The sequence below is a fragment of the Rhinopithecus bieti genome, unplaced genomic scaffold (genome assembly GCF_001698545.2).
Source record: "Rhinopithecus bieti isolate Rb0 unplaced genomic scaffold, ASM169854v2 scaffold_57534, whole genome shotgun sequence".
Taxonomy (NCBI): domain Eukaryota; kingdom Metazoa; phylum Chordata; class Mammalia; order Primates; family Cercopithecidae; genus Rhinopithecus; species Rhinopithecus bieti.
In genome coordinates this window covers 390,688-414,078 of record NW_016823089.1, presented here as the reverse complement: position 1 = coordinate 414,078, position 23,391 = coordinate 390,688, and the positions used below count along the sequence as shown (strand labels likewise).

The 23,391-nt window shown below is 49.1% G+C and overlaps 2 protein-coding genes across 4 annotated transcripts in view; both read right to left on the bottom strand.

Moving 5' to 3' along the window:
• AP3S2 (adaptor related protein complex 3 subunit sigma 2) overlaps nucleotides 1–2,947 on the bottom strand; it is a 63,472-nt gene extending 60,525 nt beyond the window's left edge. Inside the window, exon 1 of the mRNA XM_017861229.1 lies at nucleotides 2,460–2,947. Coding sequence (XP_017716718.1) covers nucleotides 2,460–2,528 — 69 coding nt within the window. The 5' untranslated portion in view covers nucleotides 2,529–2,947. The remainder of the gene's footprint in view (nucleotides 1–2,459) is intronic.
• A 4,293-nt stretch (nucleotides 2,948–7,240) lies between these two features.
• Nucleotides 7,241–22,795, bottom strand: ARPIN (actin related protein 2/3 complex inhibitor). 3 transcript variants are annotated; one of them, XM_017861227.1, is made up of 6 exons: nucleotides 22,554–22,795; nucleotides 20,159–20,234; nucleotides 17,361–17,493; nucleotides 12,844–13,050; nucleotides 12,281–12,444; nucleotides 7,241–10,860 (listed from the first exon to the last, which is right to left on the bottom strand). In XM_017861227.1, the coding sequence occupies exons 1-6, from the start codon at nucleotides 22,643–22,645 to the stop codon at nucleotides 10,852–10,854; spliced, it is 681 nt and encodes a 226-aa protein (XP_017716716.1). In that variant the 5' UTR covers nucleotides 22,646–22,795; the 3' UTR covers nucleotides 7,241–10,851. The 3 variants fall into 3 exon arrangements, with proteins under 3 accessions (XP_017716716.1, XP_017716715.1, XP_017716717.1); XM_017861226.1 differs by lacking the exon at nucleotides 7,241–10,860 and having other exon boundaries at nucleotides 11,916–12,444; XM_017861228.1 differs by lacking the exons at nucleotides 7,241–10,860; nucleotides 22,554–22,795 and adding an exon at nucleotides 22,106–22,539 and having other exon boundaries at nucleotides 11,916–12,444.
• Nucleotides 22,796–23,391: the final 596 nt, after the last annotated feature.

The window sequence follows — 23,391 nt, the reverse complement described above, 5'->3', positions numbered from 1 at the left end:
AAAAAAAAAAAAAAAAAAGGTAAACTACCAATTGCTTACATGCCTCAGTGATTTTAATAACCCCTCATATCATTTCAGTACTCTGTAGTTTTCAAGGTACTTTCATCTATGAGCTCAAGAGGTCTTATAAAAATCATATGATCTCCAAAGATACATGAACGTCAATAAGCACATGAGAAGATGCTCAACATCATTAGTCATTTTGGAAATTGAAATCAAAACCACAATGAGCCAGGTGCGGTGGCTCACACCTGTAATCCCAGCACTTTGGGAGGCCAAGATGGGCAGATTACTTGCGGTCAGCAATTCGAGACCAGCCTGGCCAAAATAGCAAAACCCCATCTCTACTAAAAATACAAAAATTAGCCAGGCATGGTGGCGGACACCTGTAATCCCAGCTACTCAGGAGGCCGAGGCAGGAGAATAACTTGAACCCGGGAGGCAGAGGTTGCAGTGAGCCAAGATCATGCCACTGCAGCCTGGGAGACAGAGAGAGACTCAGTCTCGGGGTAAAAAAAAAAAAAAAAAGCCACAATGAAATACCACTTTACACCCACTAAAATGTCTTTAATCAAAAAATAAATAAATAAATAACGAATGGCAGGGATGTGAAGAAACTGGAATCCTTATACATTGCTGATGGAAATGTAAAATGGTGCAGCCACTTGGAAAGTTTGTCAAATAATTTGCAGTTTCTCAAAATGTTCACCATAGTTACTATATGATCCAGCAATTCTACTCCTAGGTATATAACCAAGAGAAATGAAGTCATAAGTCCACATAAAAACTTGCACAAGAATGTTCATAGCAGCATTAGTTAGAAGAGCCAAAAAGCAGAAATATCAGCTTATAAACAATCAAAATATGGCATACCCATATAATGCAATATTATTCAGCAATAAAAGAAATGAAGATCAGATACATGCTACAACATGGATGAACCTTGAAAACATTATACTACATGAAACATGGCAGACACAAAAAAAACCACTTATTTATGATTTCATTTATATGCAATGGAATAGGCAAATTCCATTTGCCACTCTGGAGTAGGCAAATTCCATCTGCCACTCTGAAGTAGGCAAATTCCATCTGCCATTCTAGAACAGGCGAATTTAGAGGGAAAGAGACTCTCTAGGGCTGGGACAGTCATGGAGAAACAGGCAATGAGTGCTAATGGGCAGAGGTTTCTTTTTGGGGTGATGAAAATTATCTAAAATTGATTGTGGTCATAGTTGTGCAGCTTCGGTGAACGTGATAAAAAACACTGAACTGTCCCCTTTAAATAGGTAAACTGGGGCCGGACACAGTGGCTCATGCTTGTAATCCCAGCACTTTGGGAGGCTGAGTCCGGTGGATTGCTTGAGCCCAGGAGTTCAGGACCAGCCTGGGCAACATAGAAAGACCCCATCTCTATAAGTAAATAACATAAAATAAATAAGTAAACAGTATGGCATGTTAGTTTTATCTCAATAACCCTGTTAGAAAAAAACTAGGGGGGAAATCTGTATACACACAAATGCAAATACAAATAGTTATGTTGAATACTCATATTTTTACCTCGATGTAATCTACTTAATTAAATGTAATCTAGCTTTAAAATCTTATGAAGGAGTAAAATTAGTTTTCATTTCTAATTGACAAAAGACAGAATAAAAGTCTGAAAAGGGTTTATTAACTTGTCAATAGATGCAAGAGTAGAAAAGGTGGAGCTGAAGAATGAATACGTTTTCTGACTCTTTCCCCTCTTCACTTTCACCAGTACCCCAATTATGTAACATTCTGAAACCTCGCCATGAAGAAATAAAATATTGGAAGACAAGAAGCAAATACTGATGTTTATGTGTTTGCAAAGGAACGTGTTGGGAAAATTCAATTTTACGTAATCACTTATTGAGCCCTTATGCAGCAGCATTTATAATTTCTCATCATGTTTCCACTTTTAAAATGATTTTCTTCAACCCTACAGAGTGAAGGGTATCTAGTGTCTGGAAAGTCCCGGCCAACACTGAAGCAAAATAATTTCAAATAAAGAACTTTTCCAGACCCTTTGGCTATAACAAAAACTTCAGAAACTTAATATTTCTTCCTCATGAAACTGTGGTCAACAACCAAAACGATGACAGAACGTGACTTCAATCATTCAAGTTCTCAACGAGGCATACTCCCCACTGTCGCTTCTATCTCGTTCCCAGAGACCCAAGGGAAAATGTCACAAAATGGCACAGAAATGCAGGGATCCAGAAAAGGGTCAGAAAGAGCGGGGGAAGTAGGGCGGGAGACAGAATGCCTGGCACCGGCCTGCGCCCAGGTTAAGTGCTTAAGAAGGGTGAGGGTCATGCACGGTGCAGGAGCCCCAGGTGACCAAGGAGCGGTGCCCCCGGGCGCCGAGAGGCCAAAGAGGAGGGAAGAGATAGTGGGCACCCTCAACGGGCGTGGTGGAGCCGGGCCGCACTCACGAAACGCTGGTAGAAGCGGACTAGCCGCGGCTTTCCATGGTTGTTGAAAACCAGAATCGCCTGAATCATCTTTGCCGGCCACGGTTCTCTCAGCACCGGCTACTTCCAGAAATCGCCTCCTTCCGCCACAACACGGCCACTTCCGGTTGGTGCGCTGCTGAAAGCGGCACTCGGAAACTTGGCCCCGGCACCCAGGAGCCCTAGCACCCAAGGGTCCGTCCTCTCTGACGCCCTGGAGAAGGCGGCGGGGTCCCCTGCGGACTGCAGGTGCGGATGCCCAGGAGCGTGGTCACCTCGACCAGCGTCGGTTGGCCGGTCAGGATGCGAATCCGGATCTATGTCCCTCGCCAAGACCTACGGCTGGCCCCAGAAGGCGAAACTTGACCACCAGCCGGGTTGCCAACACAGAGAGGCGGCGCGAGCTTGCCTTTCTCACCATCCGCTCCAAAACATGTACTCCCGCCTTCCTCTTAGCGCTCGCAGAACGTTCCTTGGAGTGGAGACGCCGGTCATTCGGCCGTTCCTCGGTTAAGGAACGTTTGGTTCATTTTTATTTTTTAGTATTACAATGCTGCAGGGAATTACGTGGCTGTCTCTCCGTGCAGATGGGCTGTTCCTCCATGGTAGACGGTGAATGGTAGAATTAAAGAATTTTTAGTGCATTTCCATTTAAAATCCCAAATCAATCAAGTTCTTATTTTTGTTTGTTCTTTTAATGACCCAGTGTGGGTAAAGTGGAGCACGTTCGTATACTGCAGATGGAGCAGCGGATACAGCTGCAAATCGATCCAGAGGACTGTTTGGCAATATGGATCAGAAGCCTTTAAAATATATAACAGTCCGGGCCCGGTGGCTCACGCCTGCAATCCCAACACTTTGGGAAGCTGAGGCGGGTGGCTCACTTGAGGTCAGCAGTTCGAGACCAGCCTGGCCAACATGGTGAAGCCCCGCCTCTACTAAATTACAAAAATTAGCCGGGTGTGCTGGCGCGCGCCTGTAGTCCCAGACATTTGGGACTCAGATACCCAGATACTTAGTCCCAGGACTGAGGCAGGAGAATGGTTTGAACCCGGAAGGCGGGAGGTTGCAGTTGCAAGCCTGGGAGGATTGCGCCACTGCACTTCAGGCGCTGGGCCGACAGAGCGAGCACTCCGTCTCCAAAAAAAAAAAAACTATATACTATAGTATATAATATATATATATATAATAGCTATATACTATAGTATATATTTTAACATTAGGGACTCAGCGTTTAGACTCAGCGTTTCCAGCTCTGGAATTTATAATAAAATGATTGTGGATGTATGAAAAGATTTAGCCTCAGGAACATACATTTCTGCCAGAGTATCTTTAGAACAGTAAAAAAAAAAAGAAGAAAAAAATATATATCTCAGCAGTGTTATTACAGGGGAAAGTGGGAAAAAATTATTACAAAAATGAGAAATTGGTTAAGTGCATTGTTCTACATGAATATGAGAAATATTAAATAGCTAATAAAAATCATGCTGGGAAAGATTTATGATACAGAAGTGTTCATGACATCTGTTACGCCAAAAGATTACACGAAGTATGCACAGGAACAACCCACTTTGCACAAGATTGGAGGCAAATACACCAAAATATGAATAATGTATCTGATGGAATGGCAGAGTCAGGGTGTTTGATCTGTACAGGCCCCTGGAACCACACTGCCCTGATTCAAAGCATGGTTCTGCGGACTGCCTGGGCACCCTGGGCAAGTTTCTTCATCTGTAGAAAAGGTGTAATATCAGTTTCCTAAACTGGAAAATGAGTCTACTGACTGCAGACAGTTGCTATAAACACAAAAGGAGTTATTATAATATTTGTAAGCACTTGGAACAGTGCATGGCACATAACTGAGTACCACATAAGTGATTTAAAAACATCTTTGGGTGGTAGGATTATCAAGTTTTCCTTTTATTCCTTCAAAGAAATATGTACTACTTTTGAAGCCAGAGTTTTGGGGTTTGCTTGTTTGTTTTTCAGAGATAGGGTCCTACCCAGATTGGAGTGCAGTGGCACAGTCATACCTCACTGTAACCTCAAACTGCTGGCCTCAGGCGATCCTCCAGCCTCAGCCTCCCAAACCCCCACAATGCCTGGTCCAGTTTTTTTTTTTTTTTTTTGAGATGGAGTCTCTGTTGCCCAGGCTGGAGTGCAGTGGTACTTGGCTCACTGCAACTTCCATCTCCCGGGTTCAAACAATTCTCCTGCTTCAGCCTCCCCAGTAGCTGAGATTACAGGCGCATGCTAACATGCCCAGCAAATTTTTGTATTTTTGGTACAGATGGGGTTTCACCACATTGGCCAGGCTGGTCTCAAACTCCTGACCTCAAGTGATTCACCCATCTCAGTGTCCCGAAGTGCTGGGATTACAGACGTGAGCCACTGCACCCGGCATGGCCCAGTTTTTAAATAAATAAAAACCCAAAGTCAGTTGCACTGAAACTTGACAAAAATGTTTAAAATGTTGAGGAAAAATATCAAAGAAAATTCTGAAACAGAATTATGAAGAAGAACTAGCTCTGCCAACTATTAAAACCTACTTTGATGGTTCAAATTGTAATTATAGGAAGACTAACTGAAATACTATAAATAATTTAGGCACAAAATAATTTTAATATGTGATGTAGGAGTGGGAAGGAATTCAGTAAATACTATTAGGATAAACTGGTTAGCAATTTGAAAATAAGTAGTTAAGTATAAAACTAGATAATAACCTAAATAGAAGAAAACAAAATTGAATAATATCCAAAAATCTGCATTAGCTTAGAAGCAATACAAATCACAAAACATCAACAGATATATAAAGATTTTTTAATAAAAAGAATTATTTAATGGAAGAATCGTTAAAATATGGTAAATGGTTACATTTAAAATACAAATAACTCTGATAAACTAAAGAGGTATCACTCCCCATCTCCCCAGTAGATAAATGGACAAAAAAACTGAATAACAAAGGGAGAAATACAGCTAGGAAAAGGAAAAAGCGTTTAAGCTCACTATAAGTGGTGGGAAAGGCAAATTAAAATATATTAAAATAGGCCGGGTGCGGTGGCTCACGCCTGTAATCCCAGCACTTTGGGAGGCTGAGGCGGGTGGATCACGGGGTCAGGAGATCGAGACCATGCTATCTAACACGGTGAAAACTCATCTTTACTAAAAATACAAAAAAATTAGCCAGGCGTGGCAGTGTGCACCTGTAGTCCCAGCTACTCAGGAGGCTGAGGCAGGAGAAAGGCGTGAACCTGGGAGACGGAGGTTACAGTGAGCCGAGATCGCACCACTGCACTCCAGCCTGGGCAACAGAGTGAGACTCCGGCTCAAAAAAAAAAAAAACTATATGTGTGTGTGTGTGTGTGTATGTGTGTGTATATATATATAATTTTCACCTTATCCAAAATCATTTTTAAAATGTTTTCATACCCAGTTCTGACAAAGGCAGCATAAAAATGGTTCTCCCCTACATTGCTGGTGAAATTATGGTTTAGAACAACTCTTTTGGGAAGCAATTTGGCAATATAACAAGAACTTTACAAAAGATTTCTAGATTCTCAGTAATATGACTCCTGGGAATCTGCTCCTAAAGAAATAACCCAAAAATATAGTTAGAGGTGGGGAATTAAGGGAACTATATAATTTTCAACATTTTTGGAAACAATCCTGTTAGCCACATAGGGATCAATTTAAATATCCAAAAGTTGGACCATGACGGAACTATCCAGTGGTAGCAATCTTAAAAATAATGGTTGCAGGTGGGCATGGTGGCTCGTGCCTGTAATCCCGGCACTTTGGGAGGCTGAGGCAGGAGGATCGCTTGAGGTCAGGAGTTCAAGAAAAGCCTGGCTAACATGGTGAAACCCCGTCTCTACTAAAAATACAAAAAACTAGCCGGGCGTGGTGGTGTGTGCCTGTAATCCCAGCTACTAGGGAGGCTGAGGCAGCAGAACAGCTTCAACCTGGGAGGCAGAGGTTGCAGTGAGCCAAGATCACGCCATTGCACTCAGGCTTGGGCAACAAGAGTGAAACTCCATCTCAAAAAAAGAAGAAAGAAAAATGGTTACAAAGACTATGTAGCAATATGGAAAGTGATTATGTAACATTAATCGAAAAAGTAATATCAAATTTTATCTGTGGGCATAGTGTTACAACAACTACGTACAAGTATTACAGATGTTTTAGAATTTGTCTAGCAGGTTTTCCAGTTTGTACCAGAAAACCCCTATGCAAGTTTACAAAAACCAAAACTATGTACACAAATTACATGCTAAAAAACCCAAACACTAAAAATTATGAACATGACTGAGTGAAACTATGAGTTTTTTTTCCCCTTTAAATGTATTTCCTAAGTGCATTACTATTTATGGAGATTAGTTTAGTCCCTCAAAAATTCTTCCTATATCGTTTGGGCACAGTGGCTCATGCCTGTAATCCCAGCACATTGGGAGGCCGAGGAGCGTGGATCACCTGAGGTCAGGAGTTCAAGACCAGCCTACCCAACATGGTAAAATCCCATCTCCGCTTAAAATACAAAATTAGCTGGGTGTGGTGGCACATGCCTATAATCCCAGCTACTTGGGATTACAGTAATACTCCTGCTGAGGCAAGAGAATCTCTTGAACCCCGGGAGGTGGAGGTTACAGTGAGCCAAGATTGAGTCATTGCACTCCAGCCTGGGCAACAAGAGTGAAATTCTGTCTCAAAAAAAAAAAAAAAAAATTTCCCATATGAATGAAGCTCAGAGGATTCTCTCGGTTCTGTTTTGAAGATACAAAATAACTGTCAATTTCCATCATTAGGCCCATGGTGAAAGGCAAGCTGGACACTGGTGGAAGAAAAGAAATTCAGATGGATAGAGGAAAGGGACCTCCCAACAAGAAAAGAGTCCAGGCAAGGCGATGGAAGTGGGAGAGTGGCCAGCCCCTCCATGGGACCAACACAGCCCTTCCCAAGCTGTTTCTCAGAGCAGCTGTCCCATGAAATGCTCCTCACAAAAACGGGTTCTATGACCAAAGAAATGTGGGAAATACTTAATCATACCCTGTCCTGAAGAGTTACAGTAAATGTTAGTATAGTAAAAGCTCTGGGAAATCCTACAGAAATGTTTGAGTTTAACATTACGTTTGTTCCAACAAATTAGATCATAGAAACACCACTGCTTTTTGTTTCTAGCCCTATTAACAACCTGTGGAATATCCCTCGAGCTGGTCTGAAGGGATCGCCGCAGAGCTCTTAAGGAGGAAGCGAGCCAAGAAAGGAGGGTTGTGACGTTGTGATGAGTTCTGAGTTGTATTAAGGAATTTGAACTTTTCATCTGGGGAGTAATAGGATCCAGTCTAGCTTCTGAAAGCTGCCCCTGCCAGCCACATGGGGGCCCCTGAAAGCAAGGTTTCGGCCCTGCCATATTTGCTCAGCTCCCCACAGGTGTATCTAGGAAGGCTCCTGCCCTGGCTGGGCCTGCCCTAATGCCTGAGCCAGTCCTGACCAGGGCAGGAGGTGCAGCAAAATCAGGGGCTTTGGCCTCACCATCTGCCCGTGCAGATGCCCATGCAGCCTCTGAGCCACAGCAGCTTCCCATCTTCTCCCTTCCTAGTCCGTAGCCCTAGGGAATAGGATTTTGCATCAGTTTCCCTACCTGCTGAGCCTGGGACCCTATTCTTTCTTTCTTTTTCCTTTTTTGAGGCAGAGTCTCACTCTGTCGCCCAGCTCACTGCAACCTCTACCTGCTGGGTTCAGGAAATTCTCATGCCTTAGCCTCCCAAGGCACTAGAACTACAGGCACGTGCCACCATGCCCGGCTACTTTTTGTATTTTTTGGTAGAGATGGGGTTTCACTGTGTTGGTCAGGCTGCTTTCGAACTCCTGACCTCAAGTGATCCGCTCACCTCAGCCTTCCAAAGTGCTGAGATTACAGGCGTGAGCTACTACTGCACCTGACCCTGGGGCCCTATTCTTATCATCAGCCCACTTGGTTTTCCCATCCCTAGGGAGCTGGTTTCAGTTCTCTATACTTCTTAGCCATAGGCTGGGCTCCTAAACAGCAGGTCACCCAGAACCATAACATCACTACTTGTGCACCACAGCACTGCCACTCACCCAGAATCTGGGCATCCTTCTTGACCCCTTCGTCTCCCCCCAGGTCCTGTTGATTTTGCCCCCGAATGCCCCTCAAACCATTGTCTTCTTGTCATCTCCCCTGCCACTGCTATAGCCCAAACCCTCTAGCCTCTCACCCAGGCAACTGCAGCAGTCTCCTAAAGGAGCTCCTCACTTCCAGTTGCTCTGCAGTCAAGTGACCTTTGAAACACAGATCAGATCTCACTCTTCATGGTATCACTGGCTTCCAGGATGTTAAGGATAAAGTCCCGAAATGCGTGAGGATGCCATGCCCAATCTCCAGCTTCATTTCAAATATCAGCCCCCATTCTCTGAGCTCCAGACACAATGGCCTTTCCCTTTCTGAAGCCCCTCCAAGACACCCCGCCTTTTTTGTTGCTTTAGGACCTCTCCTATTGACACACTGGGCCTCCTTGTTTGGAATGGTGACCTGTCTATATAAGTTTGCCATACCCTTTGGGCACGGTGCTTTAGACAGCAGGATGTCTAAAGACACTGGGTGACTCTACCCCCAGTCAGTGTCCCCAGCTATCCTTCTGCTCAACCACCGCCCTGGCCACCCCCATGGTTGAGGTCCCAGCATGGCCTGCCTGTGAGAAAGTCCCATTCAGACACAGAACACCAGTGAAGTGGCTACCACGTCTTCTGGCCCCGTTTCCAAGACCTTTCTTAAAAGTAAGGAAGCAGGGGACAGTGGAAGGAACATAAGGTTTGCTTTTGACAGCTCTGGGTTTGAATCCTGATTCTGCTACTCATTAGCTGTGTGACTCTGGGCAGGTTGCTTAACCTCTCTGAGACCCTTTTCCTGCTCTGTAATATGAATAGTCCAGTAGTTAAGAATGTGGGCTTTGAAATCTGGGTGCTTGGGTGTAAATTCCTCTTGCCACTGTATACTATCCTAGAGCTCTGAGCTTTAGTCTCATGAAAAAATGGGGATAATCAGTACCTCATGGACTGTTGTGACAAGTAAGCTATCGCAAGTGCTTAGCACAAGTATGAGTAATTATTATCATGGAAATCATCCAGCATTGTGTTTGACACATTAGGGGCACTCCATAATTATTAGTTCACCACTACCCTCTCTTTTCCCAAGTCAAGCAAGATCCACATGCCAAAGTCCTGATGACATGGAGACTTCAACCCCAGGTCTCTTCACAGATCTGGGTGTGGGTATACTACCCAAAAAGGCAATGTTCACGACCCAAGATAAATGGCTTCCTTCTCATAGGAACATTGCTCAGCTGAAAGGCTGTTCATACCTGACAATAACCCAGTAAGGGTGGAGGAATTCCTTTCCGAAGATTTACTCATTCATTAAAAGTCCTCCAGGTATAAAACAACAACAAAAAAGGTATTCTCAAAACTGTAGCCTGGCAGAGTGAGTCTGAGAGATGCAGACCAGCCAGCCACACCTAGGAACACTGTTGGCCTCTCTGGGAGCATTGTTGGCCTCTCTGGGAATGCTGTTGGCCTCTCTGGGAATGCCATCTACCAGGAAAGCAGCCAGGGATGTCAGACGACAGGAACCCCCGAGGTGGCATGGGATCAATGGGGGAATAAAGACCTGGCAACTCGGGAGGCGGGGGGAAGGTACAGGGGACACGGAGGCTTGAAGCAGGATAGTAGAGGCTACAACACGGAGTGCTAAGGAGGGGGCGGGTGGAGAAGGAAAGCAGGAAACAATGAGAACAGAGGAAGAGCCCTGCTAACTTCTCTCAGCCGCTCTGCATTTAGACAAGGGATATTCCCCATTCTGCACCAATACCAGGTCCAGTTACTCTCGGGCTGCCCTAGGGTCTCTCCCACCACCTGCCTCCAAAAACCAGGCTGCAATCCAGGGCGAGGGTCAACATGAGGCCGGGTGCGGTGGCTCACACCTGTAATCCCAACACCTTGGGAGGTGGAGGTGGGTGGATCCCTTGAGTCCAGGAGCTTGAGACCAGCCTGGGCAGTACAGTGAGACCTCCATCTCTAATTTTGTTTTTAAAGGGTCATCATGTAATGTCTAAGAAGGCTAGACTCACATGCAGGGAGGGGCCCTCCGTGAGCCACAGCATGGGGCCCCACCACCAACACAGTGGTCATGGGTTTGGTTTTAGCAGAGCTTGTTCAAAGAGTATTCCAAGGTGGCTGTGGGGAAGAACCAGGTAAGACTTGGCTGACTGTTCTCTCCAGCTCCAGAGTAGAAGTTCATGGAAGAAATTCTCAACAATGCTACAGAAGGTGCTGGTGCCCCCGGAGGCAGCCACATCCCTCAGTCATCCTGGAGAAATCCAAAGGGTAAAGATAATGTAGAGAGAGCACATGCCATAAACGTCACTGCAAGTTATCAGATAAACAAGGGTTCAGTCGCGTGGTACCTGCGGGGCCCATGAGTGCTTGCCTGGGCCTCACCTCATTAGAGCTGGCCTGGCAGCTCCAACAGCTCTTGGACTGTTTTTCAGTCCAAGACTTGCTTTATGAAGACAAAAAGGAATTCAGACACTCTCATCTGCGTGCCCTTGCTTTCTCTGGCAAAAGACATCATCTCCATCACCTAGATAGAGCATTTTTCTGTGACTTCATTGCTTTAAATGTTCATTTTGAGGCCAGGTGTGGTGGCTCAAGCCAGTAATCCCAGCACTTTGGGAGCCTGAGGCAGGCGGATCACCTGATGTCAGGAATTCGAGACCAGCCTGACCAACATGGAGAAACCCCATCTCTACTGAAACTACAAAATTAGCCAGGCAAGGTGGCACATGCCTGTAATCCCAGCACTTTGGGAGGCTGAGGCAGGAGAATCACTTGAACCTGGGAGGCAAAGGTTGCAGTGACCTGAGATCATGCCATTGCACTCCAGCCTGGGCAGTAAGAGTGAAACTCCATCTCGAAAAATTAAGATAAAATAATAAGTGTGCATTTGGGGGCCTTTTGACATCAATTCAACTCTTTGGGTAAAATATATTTCAGAAAAACAACTGTGAACCTGGGCAACATGGCAAGACCTCGTCTCTACAAAAAATAAAAAAATTAGCCAGGCATAGTGATGCATGCCTATAGTTCCAGCTACTTGGGAGGCTGAGGTGGGAGGATCACTTGAGCCCAGGAGTTTGAGGCTGTAGTGAGCCATGATCATGCCACTGCGCTCCAGCCTAGGTGACAGAATGAGACTCCGTCTCCAAAAAAAAGAAAAGAAGTGAAAAGAAAAGCAACTGTGAATAGGCTGAGGATCAATGAGGGGACTGACTCTCAGCAAAAGAAAAACCAGTAAGGTCCAGGTCAGCCATTCTCCAGACACTTCAGGAAAGGAGCCCAAACCAAAGGAGGAAAAACTACGCATTCAGTTGTTCAACTGCCTCAGCATTATTAATATATCCACCTGAAGTAGAAATGTTTTGAGACTTAATGACCATCATCAATATCCCTCTGCACCCCCTTCTTCCTACCACTTGGGAATCTTTGGGGCATAGTTAGGTTCACAGCCACCTACAAGGAAGGTCCCAGGTTGTCATTCTTCATACCTTAAAGGAATTTTCCTGATGCTAACACACTCCCAGGTGTTTCACAGAATTCCACCAAAGCTGGGGGGTAAGATTCTTCTGTCGTCTTCTCATCCTAGCCACAACCTCAACCAGTATGTACCATACTCCTGCCAGGAGATTCAACTGCACCAACACCAGGTGCACAGTTCCCCATTGACCTACCCACTCCTCGTCCTCTGCCCCGTCCCCCTGCTCTCGGATCTCCGCTGCAGCCCCCTCCGAACACTTTTGGGCCATGATGTTGTCTGTCCAGGATGCCCCTGTCTTTCCATCACCAGCGAAATTACACTTTGTCACGGTTCCAGCCTCAAGTTTGGCCAGTGAATCTGAAAGAAGAGATGAAGTTGAATGTCCTCTGTCCCTGTGGTGGAAACATAGCGAGGGCTGGGCCCATTCTGGTAGGGTCCCCTAGGCCTGGGTTAAGCCACCGTTTTTTCCAGGCCTAGATGTGGTCAGTGAATCCCTGGGTGGGACCCCCAAGGTATGGTGGGGAGAGGTCGCTCACAGGAACCATGGGATTGGGTGGCACCTGGGGATCCAGGCTGTCGAGCCTAATGGCCCTAGTGCACTTGTGCAGGGATTTAGGAGTAAATCTCCAGGGTTTGGTTGTGTCCCCACGGAGGCCAGACCTTGCCTGCTCCCATGAGTTCTAGACATTAGGGAGGCCAAGAGCTCCCATGGGCCACACAGGAATGGTGGGCCACAGTGAGGGTTGCACTGCTCACCCAGGAAGGGACCATCGCCCCGAGTCTTCAGCCGTAGCCCGGCCCCCAGCTCGAGCTCCATTGCCTCCATCTCCGACTCGGGCATCCAGAACGCCACTGTGTGGTCGGGGGCGAGGCTCTCTGTCAGTGCCAGCAGCTCTGGCTTGTTGACCAGCCCCTTTAGCGCCTCGGGCGTGAGCCTGTCAGTGTCCCCCTTGGCTTCCACCTCTGCAGGCACAGAGCACAGGAGGGTCATTATCACTGTGGCAGCAAGCACTTCTGGAGGGCCTCTCAAGAGCCAGGTGAGGGCTGAGTGATTCCAAGCTCAGTCACCCGGAGGCTGGGACTCGGTGCCCATTCTGCGAGTCTTCAACAAGGAACTCCACAGCAGAGGTGGACAGGCATGGGCTGGGGACAGGCAGCCTGGTGCAGATCTGGGCTCCACAATAACTTGGGCAAGTTACATCACCTCTCTGTACCCGAAAAATAGGATAAAATCGGTACCTACCTGACGGGACTGACATGACATATAAAGGAAATAAAGCACGTAGCACAGCGCCTGGCATGTGGACCCCTCAGTGAGTGTTCATATGTTTTCACTATTCCCATCTTACAGATGAGAAAACCAAGGCTTAGAGAGGTTCAGTAATTAGCTCAAGGTCACATAGTAGTAGAGGAGGCAGGATTCAAAGCACCCCAACACAATTCCATCTTGAGACCCCGGTGGCCAGGAAGGGTTCTCTCCAAGCCCTCAGGGTCTCCTTGGCTGGGGTGAGGTCTACTGGAACCAGGAGTAAACTCTGGTAGTCCCCCTCCTCTTTCCTGTTCCTGGCAGAGTTCATGGGCTAAGGGAGGAGTCCTAAATCCAGGTGCTGGATTAGGGGAGGGGCACTCCTGGACTGTGAAGTGGGCCCAGCCTCACAGGGCTGGGTGTTCACAAGGCCACACCCCAGCACAGCAATCCCGGAGCTTGTCCCACAGGCTGCCTGCGCCACGCCAAGCCCAGGTGGCCGCACTTTGCTGAAGAACATCCCAGTCAACCCATGAACACATTTCATGGAGCACATCTCATTCATAGGGTACAACCTCAGCCGACCTCTGTCACGGATGCCTTCTGAGACTGCACAGGTGGCTGCCCCCACAGGACCGCTCCATTCTCCTCAGCCCTCTGCCCGACACCGCTAGACAGAGCATCTCACCTTCTTTGCAAGGTAACAGAAGCCATCAAGTGGGGCCTCTCACTTCCCTGACACCACTTACCTGTCAACTCACTTTTTTTTTTTTAGATGGAGTCTCACTCTGTCACCCAGGCTGGAGTGCAGTGGCGCAATCTCAGCTTATTGCAACCTCTGCCTCCTGGGTTTGAGCAATTCTCCTGCCTTAGCCTCCCGAGTAGATGGGATTACAGGTGTGCGCCACCACAACTGGCTGATTTTTGTATTTTTGGTAGAGATGGGGTTTCACCATGTTGGCCAGGCTGGTCTCAAACTCCCGACCTCAGGTGATCCACCCATCTCAGCCTCCCAAAGTGCTGGGATTACAGGCGTGAGCCACCACGCCCAGCCGTCAACTCACTTCTGACCACACAAAACATCTCCTCTTTCCTTCAGTCTCAAAGGATAGGAGGCCTCTCCTCCTGCCTCAAGCCAGCTCCTCCATCTGGGCTGCAGACCCCTTCCCACCTCCTGAGGACCTGTCTCTCTCTCCCTATTCCTTGACCTTTCCTCAAGGCCTTCCTGCATTCTGGCTTTGACACCTACTGCTCCAGACCCCGTGTACCCCCACCAGAGTCACCGGTGAGCTCTTAACCTGAAAACCTCTTGGATGCTCCATATCTCAGACCTAACTAAGCCTTGGGCAGTACCTGACCCCACTGCTAGCTTCTCACGCCTGTTCCCCTTGGCTTCGAGGGGCTTTAGAGACATGACACCTTCCCCATCCCTCGGACCTTTCAGTGGCTCCATCTCCTGCTCTTCCTTCTCCATCCACCTCCCATTGTTGCTGTTTCCCAAGACAACCTCCTGGGCCCACTTCTTTTCTCCTCCTGGGTAACTTGGTCCACTTCCATAGCTTCAATACTCTCAATGTGCTGCAGCCCAGTTCTCTCCCCAAGTTCTAGAACTGTCCTCCAAGGCCTCAGTGGACCTCTACCCAGCAGTGCTCCTGGCAACTCAAACTCGGTGTGTTCCAAACAGATCTCCTCCACACAAACCTCTCACTCCTCCATTCCCCCGAGCCTGGCACCCATGCCCAACCTCTGGCGTCATCACGACTCCTTCCTCTTCCTCCCCAATAGCCAAGCCAACAGGCCACTGTGCCTCCTCTAGCTTGAGCTGCTCCAGTCTCTGCACCCCCACTGACAGGTCCTTAATCCTGGCCTTCTTATCTCTGTCTTAGGTGACCATAACAGCTTCTTCACAGGCCTCGCTGGGTTCCAGGCTATTTGCCTCCCTGGGGATTTTCAAACACAGACCTGATCACGTCACCTGCCTACTTAAAACCACTCACTACAGGGCTGCCCTCCACCCTCGGTTAGAGTTGAGCTCCTCAGTGCCCGCTCCTCCTGCTGCCTGCCCTGCATGGCTTCTCATACCTGGATCAGGAACTCTTCAACTTCCAGGCATTGGGCACCCTCTGCCTCTCTGAAACACCCTGCAAATCCCTGGCACCTGGCTGACCTCTGCTTATCTTTCAGGATTCAGTCCTGGTATTCCCTGCTCCAGGGCGTCTCCAGTCACGCCTGCCTGGGCTCAGCACCCTTCACAGGATCCAGGCCCAGGCCTCTCCATCTCCTCTACTGGACCGAGAACATTTCAAGTATATGACTGGGTTTTGTTCATCCCTGAACCCCTCAGTATGTGGCACAAGGGCTGGCACATGATATAGATGATCCCTAATGTTCAGAGAGTCAATGAGTAACTGAAGGTATGAATGAATAAAGTGATAGCGTCCCACTCAACCTCAAAACCTTCTCACCCAGGGGCAGACAGCAAAGAGGCCCTACCAGAGACAAAATCAGGAAGAAGAACAAGATCATGGAGGGTCTGCTATGGTCAGAATGTATCCCCCAAAATTCATATGTTGACAGGAGGCTGAGGCAGGACAATCGCTTGAGCCGAGAGGTGGAGGTTGCAGTGAGCCAAGATCGAGCCACTCACTCCAGCCTGGGTGACAGAGCCAGACTTTGTCTCAGACAGAAAAAGAAAAGAAAAGAAAAACAAAGAGACAAACTCAGCTCTTTCCTCCACTGACGGAGTATGGACGTAATGCCTAGAAGTAAAGTGGCCACTGAAAAGTATTATTATTATTATTATTACTATTATTTTTTTGAGACAGAGTCTCACTCTGTTGCCTAGGCTGGAGTGCAGTGGTGGGATCTTGGCTCACTGCAACCTCCACCTCCAGGGTTCAAGCGATTCTCCTTCCTCAGCCTCCCAAGTAGCTGGGATTACAGGTGCCTGCCACCATGCCCAGCTAATTTTGTATTTTAGTAGAGATAGGATTTCACCATGTTGGCCAGGCTGGTCTCAAACTCCTGACCTCAAGTGAGCCACCCACCTCGGCCTCCCAAAGTGCTGGGATTACAGGCGTGAGCCACTGCACTCACCCTAAAATTTTTTACAAAAGAAAAAAATCATACGTTGAAACTTAATCACCAACGTGATAGTATTAAGAGGTGGGTCCTTTATGAGGTGAGTAGGTCATGGCATATGAGTGGGATGAGTGCCTTTACAGAAGAGGCTGAAGACAGACCTGCCTTGCCTTCTGCCATGTGGGACTCAGCAAGAAGGCGCCGTCTCTGAAGCACAAAGCAAGCTCTCACCAGACACCGAATCTGCTGGCACCTTGACCTTGGACTTCCCTGCCTCCAGAACTGTAAGCAAGACATTTTTGTTCTTAAGCAGGTGTGGTGGCACACACCTACAGTCCCAGCTATTCTGGAGGCTGAGGAGGGAGGATCACTTGAAGACTGTAATGCGCTATGATTGCACCTGAGAATAGCCACTATATTCCAGCCTGGGCTACATAGCAAAATCCAGCCACTAAAAATGCACAAAGAAATAAAAAAATTTTAAATTAAGAATAAATACAATAAACAAACACATTTCTGTTGTTAATAAATCATCCAGCCTAAGGTATTTTGTTATATAACACGCATGGACTAAGAGCCCAGAACCAAATGAGGATTTGGGCAGTAAAACGGAGACCGCCTAGGGCCTGGCCTGGGCTCTGCACAAAGGCAGTTAGAGCCCAAAGCCAGGTTTGTGGGTGATTCTGCCAGACACAGGAAATGGCAGGAGGTGGGAAGGCCAGCCTGGCCCCTGGGATGGAGGGGAGGGAATGGGGATCCTCTGAGTGAATGGGAGGCAGGAAGGAGTCCAGCCCCGGGGGTGGGGGGGAAGCCTCGGGCCACACACGGGGCTTCAGCGTCCAGCAGGATGAGAAGACACTTTCCAGGGGCCAAGAGGCTCAGAAGACAAAGGCTGCCACACTGCAGGAGAGCCCTGAGGGAGGGAGGAAAGGCAGAGGATACCTACTGTAGGATGACATGAGGAAGCCCGTGTTCACCTTCCTGGTGGCGCTGAAGTTGGGCTCGATTTCATTTCCCTTGGCGTCGAATTTACGGCGATGGATGTGACCGGGCCGGATATACAGCACATAGTAGCGCTCCTGGGGCCAGGCAGACAGAGAGTGAGGGAGGCGGCCTCATCCCACAACACACACACTCTGGGCTCTGGCTGCAGCCCTGCCAACCTCACATCTACCCTGGAAGCCCACCTCAGCTCCAAAAGATGTTCAAGCTAGACAGATGCCCCAACCCCACCAAATATTTATTCATTCATGGGTTCACAAGAGCACCTGCCACATATAATGAGCCCTGCTAGAAGTTCCTAACAGGGCAAGCCCAGGGCTTCCACACAGCCAAAGACAAAGAGTATATACAGAAAACCATAACTTGGGCTGGGCGCAGTGACTCACGCCTATAATCCCAGCACTCTGGGAGGCCGTGGCAGGAGGATCACGAGGTCAGGAGTTCAAGACCAACCTGACCAGCATGGGGAAACCCCGTCTCTACTAAAAATACAAAAAATTAGTCAGGCATGGTGGCAGGTGCCTGTAATTCCAGCTACTCAGGAGGCTGAGGCAGGAGAATCGCTTGAACCCAGGAGGCAGAGGTTGCAGTGAGCCAAGATCATGCCATTGTACTCCAGCTTGGGCAACAGAGCAAGATTCCGTCTCAAGAAGAAAAGAAAGAAAGAAAAGAAAGAAAAAAGAAAGAAAATCATAACTCGGCCAGGCAAGGTGGCTCATGCCTGTCATCCCAGCACTCTGGAAGGCCAAGGTGGGTGGGTCACTTGAAGTCAGGAGCTCGAGACCAGCCTGGCCAGCATGATGAAACCCTGTCTCTATCAAAAATATAAAAAATTAGCAAGGTGTGGTAGCATGCGCCTGTAATCCCAGCTACTCAGGAGGCTAAGGCAGGAGAATCGCTTGAGCCCAGGAGGCAGAGGTTGCTGTAAGCTGAGATCATGCCACTGTACTCCAGCTGGGGTGACAGAATGAGACTCCATCTCAAAAAAACAAAACAAAACAAAATCCATAACCCAAGTCCGAGGACCCCAAATACCATGGAGCAGGAATGGGTGCTGCCAAGGTGCAATGGAAAAGGCACTGAAAAGGAGCCCTGGGTGAGGGTAGCCACTCTGCCCCTTCCAGCAGATGCAGTGCGTGGGACAAGCCACTCAGTTTCCCCATCACATGGGGATAATGTGATGTCTGTGTTTAAGAATATTATGAGGGTTCAACGAGATAACAGAGGGGCAAGCACAGTGCCAAGCGTGAAGTGTGCTGTAAATGTTGTTTGCCAGTTGTTCAAGGCAGGTGGGTGAAATGCTCCCAGGGCCTGAAGAACAGGTGGGCACTTCCTGGTAGAATCAACAAAGATGAAGTCTTGGAGGGTGAGGAAGTCTGCCAACTGTGGGAATGAAAAGCCGTAGGAAGAACATTAAAAGCCTGGGACAGTATAGGAAATGAAAGCCAAGAGGCCCCTGTGCATGTTTGAGCCACACAGGGCACCTGGAGGCCTTCTGGGAGCCCAGGCTGGGAAAGCAAGTGAGCTTGGTTCAGGACAGGCCTTGAGTTGGCATTTGGAGTTTGGATTTTATCTGATGGACAAGGAATCCTGAAAGGTTTCTGAGCAGCAGTGAGACCCTCAGATATGTATTTCTGGAAAGACATTTGTCCTGTTGGCAGCAGGGCAGGGATGAGCTCTGGGGACAGCCAGAAGGCAGAGGGACAGGTGCAAGGTTTTATCAGGACAGGCTGAGGGCCCATCTGAGGTAAGCAGCCATGGAAAGAGGAAGGGAAGGCAGGGGAGGGGGAGGAATGGGCAAGGGAGGAGCCCAGCAGGACCTGCCATTGCTTTCCTGGGGAGGAGACAGTGAGGGTTCACCGCCTGGTGGCTGGGAGGGCAACTGAACCATCACCAGGAATGGAACTCAGAGGAGGCAAGTTTTAAGAGGGGCTAGGAGAAGGCCCTGCCTGAGGGCAGCTGAGGCAAGTAAGCCCCATATCAGCATGGAGACACTGCTGGGCTCTCCTGGGCAGGCTGGCTAGGGGCTCTGAGGGGTGTTCCCACCTGCTGACTGTGTGCTAAGGAGGGGAAGGCGCAGCAAAATACACCTGACATGAAAATAGTGCTGAGTGTTCTCGTGGGGTATAGGAGGGACATGCAGGCTCCATGTAGCACCAGGCCTCTGGCCCTACTGGAGGGGACATTTTTAGAGACCAAGCTCAGTTATAGAGACCAAGGAGATAAGGTGGTCAGCACATCTAGGTGGGGCTATTTGAAAGGGGAGTGGAAAGTCAGAACTAGCACTCAGAAAAAAGACACAGGTTAGTAGTGGATGGTGAATGCAGGTGTACCCACAGACACCTGAGATGGGGTGGTGATACAGGGCATGACCCCAGGAGGCTGAGAGGGCAAAGGCATCCAGGACATCAACATGGGAACTGAAGCCCCAGTGTCTGAGTTTACATTCAGGCAAGACTGGGGTTTACGGCCTGGTCCGCCTTCTCAGCCATGTCCCAGGCTCTTCTGGCAAGAATACAGGCCCTCCCAACTGTCTGCTGCCCAACACAGCCTTAAACTATTCTCCTTCCAGCTGGTGGTCCCATTTGGCTGTAAATCTCCTGACCTACTTCCCACTTGCTTTCTAAGCCCATCAAGAATCCCCACTCATGGCACTGGAAGGACCCAGCACAAGGAGATGCCATAGTGGGTAACGACCGTGAAGTCAGTGCCTTCTAGCTAGCACTGAGGAAGCATCCTCACCTTCCTGCCATGAGCGTCCAAGATGCTGTGCCGAGACACATCGATCAGTGCTCCCTCCAGCAGGACACCATTTCCCCTGGGGATGAATGGGAAAGAGAGGATAGTCGGTTCTGTCACTCCTCAGCAAATCTCACCTGTGTCTCCTATTCACCCAACCCTGAGCAGGCTGGGTATTGAGCAGTTCCCTTCCCCGTGCTTCCTACATAGGGGTCTCCAACCCTGCAAGGGTCCCAAAGGCTGGGGCATTGCCCAGACGCCAGGAGGCACCTTGTCAGGCTGTCCTAAGATCAAGTTACGGTCCCCTCCTACAAGGCCACTGGGAGTTACCGGAACCAGAGTCTCAGTCTTATCTACAAAATGGGGAGGAAAACAGCCGCCTCACTCTGCTCCTCTGATGATGACACAAGATCATGTGTGTGAAGGCGTTTTGTAAGCTATTAAGTGCTTACTAAATATAAAAGATTTTACTTTTTTATTGGGCCAAATGTGGGGGTAGGTATCTAAGCTGCAATAAGCTATTTTCCCTTTCCACCTGTTTTTAAACACTCTCATATTCCTGTTCTCATTCATATCCAGGTGGTCATTAACCCGAGGAAAAGGTTATTTCTGAGAGGTGAAGAAACCAAAACTCAGAAGTCTGGGACTAGCACAAGATCACACAGTCCTTCACTGAGGGGAAGTGGACCCCTGGTTTCCTGACTCTAGCTTTCATAAAAGCAGAACCTGGAGACTTCCTTTTTTGCATCCACAGAAATGGAGAAGGGTGGGGACAGCTGAAGATGACAGTGGAAGAGGGATGGGAGTGGGAAGTGAAAACTCTACCTAACTTGTCTCTATCCAATCCATCCCCACTACCCCCCCACAATTATTTTTCTAAATATTTAGCTGACAAAGACTGTATATATTCAAGGTGCACAACGCGATGATTTAAGTACACACTATGTAATGATTACCACAAATTAATGAACACACCCACCAGACCCCATGCTGTACATTAGATCCCCAGAAATTGTTTATTCTGTAACTGAAAGTTTGTACCCTTGATCATTTCCCCACCCCCATCCCCATCCCCGTCCACTATCCCCTGGCAATCACTGTTCACTGTTCTACTGTTTCTTTTTTTTTTTTTTTTTTTTTTTTTTTTTTTTTTTGAGCGGAAGTCTCGCTCTGTCGCCCAGGGCTTGGAGTGCAGTGGGCCTTGGATCTCAGCTCACTGCAAGCTCCCGCTCTCCCGACTTTACGCCATTCACCTGCCTCAAGCCTCCCAAGTAGCTGGACCCCTTCTCCTCCGCCCCCCTTCTTGGATACTACAAGTCGCCCGCCACTCGCCCGGCTAGTTTTTGTATTTTTTTAGTAGAGACGGGGGTTACCACCGTGTTCGCCAGGATGGTCTCATCTCCGGACCTCGTGATCCGCCGTCTCGCCTCCTCAAAGTGGCTGGGATTACTGGGATTACAGGCTTGAGCCACCGCGCCCGGCCTACTGTTTCTTTTCTTTTGACAGAGTCTCTCTGTCGCCCAGGCTGGAGTGCAGTGGCACAATCTCACTGCAACCTCCACCTCGCAAGTTCAAGCGATTCTCATGCCTCAGCCTCCCAAATAGCTGGGATTACAGATACCTGCCACCACACCCGGCTAATTTTGTACTTTTAGTAGAGACAGGGTTTCACCATCAGGCTGGTCTCAAACTCCTAACCTCAAGTGATCCACCTGCCTTGGCCTCCCAAAGTGCTGGGATTACAGGCGTGAACCACAGCGCCCGGCCTGTTCTGCTGTTTGTATGGTTCCACCCTTTTATAGATTCCACATACGAGATCACACAGTATTCGTCTTTCTGTGTCTGGCTTATTTCACTTAGCACAATTCTTGAGTGCAATTGTAAATGGAATGGTCCGTTCAGCCTCATAACCCTGTGACGACACGGCCTGGCCCTCCAAATCCTCCTCACCTAGGCAGGCCCTGGTCTGGACCAGCACGCCCGCTGTTCCCGCCACAGCACGGCCAGTGTCCCTTCTGGGGCAGGGCATGAGCCTGTGCAAAAGCAGCGCGGCAAGTAGCTGGAGTTTATAGTTATGGGGGTGGGGTGGGGCCGGAGGTCCGCGTGAGGCGAAGCACAGCCTTCCGAGACCTGTCTGGGGGTCGGGACCCTCTCTCCTGTCTGGGGTTCGGGACCCTCTCTCGAGGGCAGGAGGACAGGCGGGGAGCTTTAAGCCGATCTGTGTCATGGGGTCGCAGGACGGGCGCGGTGGCAGGGGCGCCGGGAGGGGTGGACTGGAGGCGGAGAGGTGGCTTTGGCAACCCCAGTTTTCCTCCACCCGCATCCCATTCCCCGATCCTGGAGCGGGGTTCGAGCCAGGGCAGGGGAGGCCGACCCGAGGCCGTGCGCCCAGGCCTACCCCTGGTGGGCGGCGGGGTCCCAGGCCCCCGGTAGCCGGACGCTCTGCACCGCCTTGTTCCGGAGCGCGCCGTGGTGGTAGATGCGGCTCATTCTCCCGACCACCCAGGCACCCACGCACAGAGCCGGCGCACTGGGCTGGGGGCGCGGCGCGGGAAGCGCTGCAGGACGCGCTGGGAACCCGCGATTCCCAGCCGGCGGATCCGGGAATGGCGCGGCCCGGCCCTCGGGCGTTCCTCGGCGGGATTTAAAGGGACCGAGTTCCATTCCTGCCCGCCAGGCCGCGCGCGGCAGGGGTTGGGCTTCCGGGAGGACCCTGGCTGGGGGTTTAGCACAGTGGGGCAGAAAGGCCATGCCTTTCTCTTGTCTCTCTCTCTTCCTCATTCCTAGAGGAAGATCCCTGCCCCAGCACACGCAAAAAGGAAAATTGAGGCCCCGAGATCCTATTAAAGAAGATCCTTTGTAGGATTAGCCCGTGAAGGATGGGTTTCTGGGAAGCAGGAAGGGAGAACAGCCACTGGGGAGGATTGGGTGGTCAGCTTAGAAGCTATCCGTTATACCCTGCCCGCGGCCCTACAATGGCTGAGTCAGGCATCCCAGGGATCTGTGACCAGGGAGCTGGGGCATGGGTGTCAGAACAGAGACGCCTAAGTTTGAATCCCAGCTGTGAGCTTGGGCAAGCTCCTCAACCTCTCTGAGTCCATGCTTCCTCTGTAAAATGGGGTTGGTATCAAGGGGATTGTAAAGTTTAACGAGCTCACCCTTTTTACAACATAGCATTGCCCTCCTTCTTCTTCCCGCACAGCTCCTGAACTCCTCCCTGGCCCCACAGTGCCCTT

Coding starts and splice junctions, on each gene's coding strand:
- ARPIN (XM_017861226.1), bottom strand. CDS start 22,645: ATGAGCCGCATCTACCACCACGGCGCGCTCCGGAACAAGGCGGTGCAG. Junction 20,235..22,553: donor GACCCCGCCGCCCACCAGGG/GTAGGCCTGGGC, acceptor ATTCATCCCCAG/GGGAAATGGTGTCCTGCTGG. Junction 17,494..20,158: donor TGGACGCTCATGGCAGGAAG/GTGAGGATGCTT, acceptor GCCTGGCCCCAG/GAGCGCTACTATGTGCTGTA.